The sequence below is a fragment of the Camponotus floridanus genome, unplaced genomic scaffold, assembly GCF_003227725.1.
Source record: "Camponotus floridanus strain SB8 unplaced genomic scaffold, Cflo_v7.5 scaffold133, whole genome shotgun sequence".
NCBI classification, from domain to species: domain Eukaryota; kingdom Metazoa; phylum Arthropoda; class Insecta; order Hymenoptera; family Formicidae; genus Camponotus; species Camponotus floridanus.
Window position 1 is genome coordinate 445064 of NW_020229252.1, and position 7582 is coordinate 452645.

Sequence of the window (7582 nt, forward strand, 5' to 3'; positions counted from 1 at the left end):
TTCGTATATTAGGTTGATTTATTCTAGGCCTATTGACGATTTTCCCAGAATCTTACTTGCCCGTATACAGACTTTAAATTTTTCTTTCGAGTTGAATTATTTAAATTTCAACCGATCCTCTGAGAACGCTCGAAGCGTATCCTAGAGTGTAGCGTCGTTCGAGTTAGTCACTCGATGTGCATTGAGTAGCAAATTCTACTCCTCTGCCGCTTTCACGGAGAGCTTCTTTGCAAGAATTTCTCCGTGGATCCTGTGCCGCTGTGACGTGACGTCTTGCACATCGATACTAGACTCAGAATCTAAGACTCGCTCCTAGAGGATCTGTCGAAATAATAGAATTTATGCACTGGCTTACAAGTTAACTATCAAAACATTTTATGAATTCTATACTTATCTGAAGTAAGCCAGCCGCTTCCACCCGTATCCTCGTCTGTATCCTTGAATCTCCAGACCTCTCGGTGCAGCCGCATGCTCCTGGAAATTCAGTATATGCTAGATAAATTATCATCCGTTGTACGACAATTTTCCCCGAATCCTACCTGTCCGTATACAGACTTCAAATTTTTCTTTCGAGTTGAATAATTTAAATTTCAACCGACCCTCTGAGAACGCTCGAAGCGTATCCTAGAGTGTAGCGTCGTTCGAGTTAGTCACTCGATGTGCATTGAGTAGCAAATTCTACTCCTCTGCCGCTTTCACGGAGAGCTTCTTTGCAAGAATTTCTCCGTGGATCCTGTGCCGCTGTGACGTGACGTCTTGCACATCGATACTAGACTCAGAATCTAAGACTCGCTCCTAGAGGATCTGTCGAAATAATAGAATTAATGCACTGGCTTACAAGTTAACTATCGAAAACATTTTATGAATTTTATACTTATCTGAAGTAAGCCAGCCGCTCTTACCCGTATCCTTGTCTGTATCCTTGAATCTCCGGACCTCGCGGTGCAACCGCATGCCCCTGAAAAATTCAAAATATATTAAATAAATCATTAATTGCTGTACCCCAATGAATTGTATATAGCCGAACGTTTCAACCATGATATGAGAACGAGTGAGATATACCATCATAATCTACATTCGTTTATCTCATAATAATCCGTTAAGCCGTATTATTCGTCTTAACTCTATGAACCACCTTGCTGTGACTACATTTACCTTATAAAACCATTCATCTTAACAGGTACCTTTCTACGCATCATCGTAAGTAAACCCCTTTTGTGTTAAATCAATCGCATCAAACATACTAAATAGTCGTATTCCCTCGGTAGATGGTTAACCCCCGCCGAACTTCTTCCGTTGGACGCGAAATTCCCCTCCGTGCCGCGGGTATACGCCGCAGGCGTGCCTCCCGGTCGGTACTTAGGCTCCCTACAGCTCGTCAGTTGTTTGCCGACGAGAACGACTTAACAAGCAGAGTAACAAGGTACTCTCCAGTGCGTAGTTTCGCGCCCTCCCGCGCATACCCTTATCGTCCTCCCCGAAACCCTCCAGCGGTTCTTCAAGAGGAACAACAGCCCAGAGCCAGGCCGCCATCGCCCAATTACTCCCCCATCCAGGATTCATCTAATCCCAGCTACTCGCCGGTCAGGACACCGGAAGATCTTCCTTCCATACCGGAAGAACGAAGACCCATAGAACAAAGCACAGAAACTGAGGCTGGTCCATCCAACCCAGGTCAAGTTCTGGATCCCCCTGAACCAAATTTCTACCCGGAACCAGAGGACCTAGTCTTACCAAGCAGTATCCAACCCCTCGCAGGACTAACAGACGAAGATTTTATCGAGATCTACGAATACTTGCAGCGAGATAATTTCTTCAACAACCGCGAATAATAACCATATCTAGATATCGCCTTAGAAATGCTATAGAGAAGAACATTAACTACATACACACATCTATACGTATAACGATATACACTATCTACAACTGTCAAATAATAACAATAATAACAATAATAAAGAATTTGTAAAGCTCTAAGGAAGTAAACTAATAAAAGAAAACAGATCAAAAAAAAGGATAAATTGGGTCAGGCTCAACGCACCTAATCTATTTCCCATCGTCAATCCCTCTCCTGAAAGAAGCGCAAAAGATTCTTAGTCTCTCGGCGTCCTAGGGTATAGCCGGCTTGGCAGGTTGCCCTGAAAAAGAAATAGAGAGAAGTTACAATTGCGTAACAAATAAATACGTGAGAAGTTACGATCGAGACGTAACAACGAAATCTCAAAACGTAACAACGATAATAAATAGTCATCAGAGACTCCCCTGTCGTCGAATTAATTCGATTCGCGGTTTAATTCGGCCCCGAAACGCGTTTTCTAAAGTTTGATTCACTGGGATTTAATCCGACGACCTAGTGACCTACTTTCGCTTTGGCATTTAACGCGTGACCTATATATTTTGACCTAGTGACCTACTTTCACTTTGGCATTTAACGCGTGACCTATATATTTTGACCTAGTGACCCAGTGACCTACTTCCAGTTCTGGGATTTAATCCGACATCCCAGTGACCTAGATAAATTTTCTCGATGACCCAGTTTTCGAAATTTCGCTTTCCGATCCGATTTTCTCGGCAAATACAACTTTCTAAGCACTTTTCGCGTTAAATTCATACTTCCCCTAATGTGTCATCACGGATTTAAGAATTTTATCCACTCCCCCCCTTTCTCCCCCCCTCGAACAACCCCTAGCTTATTGTCAAAAGGCGTGCGGATTTTCCCATGATATAACCAGAAACGCACTTTGCCCTGTTTGTTACTACTCCCTGCCGTCGGGAGAACACCAACAATACTCATATATAATTAAACACCAACTCGTAATTGGCGAATGTATTGGAGTCGCCTGTAATTCCTGCGGTAGTCGATTAAGTGGATGCAGAGTCAGTGACGAGTGCGGGGAGTGCTCACAACAATACATTGATTACCTTTCGCGTTCCGCGAATTTTTCCCCTAACCAAGACGGTAGCATTATAATTCCCATTGCATCCCCCGAGGAAGAATCCACCGGCTCCGAATCAGAAGATTAAGTCCGAGTTATTCAGATCGCGCGTATCCCCGGGAAGAACCGCGTAGGTTTGCTTGACCCGAAAAAAGCGATCAAGTCCTGTCGTGTCCGACTACCCTGTAGCTCCGCGACACTCCGGGACGTAACAAATTTGGTGACAGCGGTGGGATACGAGAAAAACTCGGATAAGAATTCATTCTAACATGCCGGATACTCGCAGTGGAAAAAACACGGGCAAACCGCTGACCGAGGCGGAAATCGAAACGATACAAATCAAACTTAACGAAAAGGACGAAAGACTGAAGGAGGAAGCCGCGCTCCTGAAGGAACAGCGCGAAGAATACGACAGAAACGTGCGAGATCTCATTAAATACCGCGAAGAAATGGAACGAAATATAGAAACGCGCAAAGCAGACACCGCGATCAACGACGGGCCGCGGGTCGTGAACAACGATGTACTGCGCGAAGTAGAACACTTGCGGCGAGAACTCGATCAGCTTCGTCGAGAAGCTCAACCTTCACCGCGACATTCTGGACAAGGCATGCCTTTTCGCGATTCCTACGAGCACCAATACGATCCCTCGCTAGGGCCGACACATCTCCCTAAGGTCTCCTTTCGCGAAGCCACGGACTCAGTCCCCAGCTTCGACGGATATAATATCCCATTATCCCAGTTTAACAAGGCATGCCGCCGTGCCAAGGAAATAATACCCCCCTCAGCAGAAAGGAACCTCACTAAGCTATTAATTAATAAATTACGCGGGCGCGCCTACAGTGCCGTAGAAGATGAGCCCTGCGACAATATAACCCAACTGATCGACCTCCTAAACGCCGCCTTTGGATCTAAAAAGACGATAGATCAACACCGCGGTGAATTGAGCATGATCTACCTTAGACCCCAAGAACACATTCTAGATTATATTAGCAGAGTGAAAGAACTCCGCGCCGCGATACTCGATGCCGAACGCCGCGAAAGCGGAACCGTGGCACCTGCTACGGAAGCCGAAATAAACTTGCTAACCGGCCGATCATTCTGCAAAGGACTACCATTGGAATATCGGTTACAAATGGGAGAGAGCCTTTATTATATAAGCCCTTTGAAGCCTTTTCGGCCGCGAAATCAATCGCGAAGGAACAGGAATTGGACAGGACTCGATTCGGCACACGCGATCGACAAAATCATGAGAGCGGAAACGCAAACTACAACAGGAGGGCATACGCACCCCCCACACCACAACGATACAGTGAACCTAGATCGAACCAGGCGACAAGCCCGCGAACAAATTACCCCCGCACCGATCGCCCATCGCACAATTACCCACGATTTGATCACCCGCAAAATGGTTATCCCCGCGCGGAAACCCCGCGTAATACATCTCAATACTCGGAACGACCGCGAGAAGAGTACCCGCGTAGTAACCTTTCCTTTAACAACAATACACCGCGCGATCCTCCCCCGAGAACAGCAAGCCGCCCGGAGACGAGCCAAAAGCAATGTAGATATTGCAAAAATTTCGGGCACGAAATCGATGAGTGCCGTAAACGCGCCTATAATAATGCCCGGCAAAACGACCAGGGAAACCTGCAGGGCCCCGCGAGACCGACGGGCGATACTCGCCAAGGGCCCCCGACACGCGAAATACGCCCGGTAAACCCGATCGAAGCGACTTCCGTTGGGAACACCGAATAGCCACTCTACATCCACAAAGCTTCACAAGCGCTCCCACCGTCGCGTTAGCCGCTGACGGGCTCCTACAAGAAACCATTTTTCTAGTAGACACGGGCGCCTCTCCTAATCTCGTCAAAAGACGAAACATACATCCCGAAACTGAGATCTGTAACACCGACAAGTTATACCTTAGCGGCATAACAGAAGGTAAGATCGAAACAATCGGGTCCATACAAATTCAATACAAAGGCCACCCTCTCGAACTACACGTAGTAAACGATAACTTCCCGATACCACAAGAAGGTATCCTAGGGAACGATTTCCTCCGAGGAGCCTCAACCATACACTTGAAAGAAAAGTACGTCTCGTGGAAAGGAACCCAGATACCTTTTGCAGAGCACGAGACTCTCGTTATACCCGCCAGATCACGCGCAACCTTCTATGTCAAGATACGAAACCCGGGAGTCACGACAGGATACATCCCGCGACTTAGCGTCTGCAAGGATGTCTACCTGGGAGAAGCACTAGTGACGAACCAAAACGGTAAGGCATACCTACACGCGGTGAATTCCGGCGATACGGACAAGAAATTGACCATACCGACGGTCGAGCTACAGGAGATAGAGACCGCGTCGAGCGACCCGCTCATTGAAAGCGAAGCCGAACACACAACCAGTGGAATCCTGGCGGTTTCTGCCAAACCAATCTCGGAAAATCATGTCCGACTTCAAGCTATCCGAGACTCGCTTCGCTTAGAACATTTGAACCAAGAAGAAGCCAACCACGTATCGCAACTAATCCTAAACCATGACAGCCTATTTCGATTACCGACCGATAAGCTGGAACACACTGCTGTCATATCACACAAAATTCCCACGACCGACGAACACCCCATCAACACAAAACAATACCGCTTCCCACCAATCCATAAGGAAGAAATAAACAAACAAATCACTGAACTCCTAAATAACGACGTTATTAAACCATCCGATTCCCCTTATAACTCCCCTCTCTGGATAGTCCCAAAAAAACCCGACTCTAAGGGTAACAAGAGGTGGCGCATGGTGATAGACTACCGCGCGCTAAACGAAAAAACCATAGGCGACGCGTACCCTCTACCAAATATCGCCGAAATACTGGATCAACTAGGCAGTGCAAAATATTTCAGCGTTTTCGATCTCGCATCCGGTTTCCACCAAATACCTATGGATAAAACGCATGCGAAGAAAACCGCGTTCTCCACTCCCCACGGGCACTACGAATTCAACCGTATGCCCTTCGGCTTGAAGAACGCACCCGCAACGTTCCAACGACTCATGGACCAAGTCCTATCGGGTTTGCAAGGAGCCGAGCTCTTCGTCTATCTCGATGACATTGTGTTATACGCGAGCTCCCTACGCGAACACGAACTCAAGTTCAATAAATTAGCGGAGAGATTAAAGAAAGCCAACCTAAGACTGCAGCCCGACAAATGTGAATTCCTGAGAAAAGAAGTCGGATATTTAGGCCACATTATCAGCGACAAAGGCGTAAAACCGGATCCCGAAAAGATCCGCGCAGTAAGGGATTTCCCCAGGCCAAAGCATGCAAAAAACATTAAACAATTCCTGGGCCTCGCGGGCTACTATCGTAAATTTATCCCGAATTTTTCCAAACTCGCGTTCCCCCTCACGGAATTACTAAAGAAGGATCGTGAATTCAAATGGAACCCAGAACAGGAACAAGCGTTCACCACTCTCCGCGATTCCCTGTGCACGCAACCCGTCCTGCAGTATCCCGATTTTACCAAACCCTTCGTTCTCACAACCGATGCCTCGGGATACGCCATAGGCGGGATACTAAGTCAGGGAACCATTGGAAAAGATTTACCTATAGCCTATGCGTCACGCTTGCTTAATGACGCAGAAAAAAATTACTCCACAATAGAGAAAGAGCTTCTCGCTATTGTGTATTGCGTGAACCACTTTCGTCCCTATCTATATGGACGAAAGTTCGCGCTAGTGACGGATCATAAGCCACTCGTGTGGCTACACTCTGTAAAGGATCCTACCTCTCGACTCGTCCGCTGGCGTTTAAAATTGGCCGAGTACGAGTATGAGGTAACGTACAAAGCGGGAAAGACTAATGTAAACGCGGACGCACTTTCGCGAAACCCCATCCCTATATCCGCCAGAGGAAACTCTCAAATCCTAGTCCTCGAAAATGAACCTCTGTCACCCGAGTCAGATGAATCTCTATTTTCCACAGTGCCAAAACCGGGCACTAACGAAAGCGGCACGCCGACCAATGCGGAAAAAACACCCCCGACCTTGCCCTGCGACCAGCTAAACGAAGCTGAAGAATATGCAAACAGTGAAAGCGAACTCGGCACCAAAAGCGACACAGAATATGAAAGTAGCTCCGAGTCCGATGACGACGAACAAGTGCTCGAAAACCCGAACGAACCCGCCACTATACGAAATCCAACGGGACCTAACATAATAACGATCCCCGACAATTTCACCACGCGACGCGATAACCTTGTTATTTTCACTACGCAGCAAGGCATCCCGATCGACCAAGGGGCTCGCATGCTCGCAGAAACGAATTCATTACCTTTAATTAGAGACGCGACACTAGGCAGAGCCCGCGTCGACCGGAATGGCTCGCGACGAATCATATCTTTAATCGTCAAAGATAGAGTGTCAGGAATAACGGAAAAGGAGATTATTAAGGAAACAATCCACTCCTTGCTAGACGTCGTCACCGAACTCGATCTACAATCGATCTCTATTGCCAGAGGCAACATTGATAATGTATCCTGGGAAACAGTATACATGCAAATTATTCGAATCCTGAGCGAAACCAGAATTAAAATTTTCGTTTGTAAAAATGATATTACCATACCAGCAGAAGGAAACAGACAGCAAAT

The 7582-nt window shown here is 46.9% G+C and overlaps 1 protein-coding gene across 1 annotated transcript; it reads left to right on the forward strand.

Annotated features, from left to right (window-relative positions):
• Positions 1 to 1062: 1062 nt before the first annotated feature.
• Positions 1063 to 1837, forward strand: LOC112637125 (proline-rich extensin-like protein EPR1). The gene is made up of 2 exons (XM_025406123.1): positions 1063 to 1200; positions 1269 to 1837. Exon 2 carries the CDS (start codon positions 1269 to 1271, stop codon positions 1830 to 1832), a length of 564 nt encoding a protein of 187 aa, XP_025261908.1. The 5' UTR covers positions 1063 to 1200; the 3' UTR covers positions 1833 to 1837.
• The last annotated feature ends 5745 nt before the right edge of the window (positions 1838 to 7582 follow it).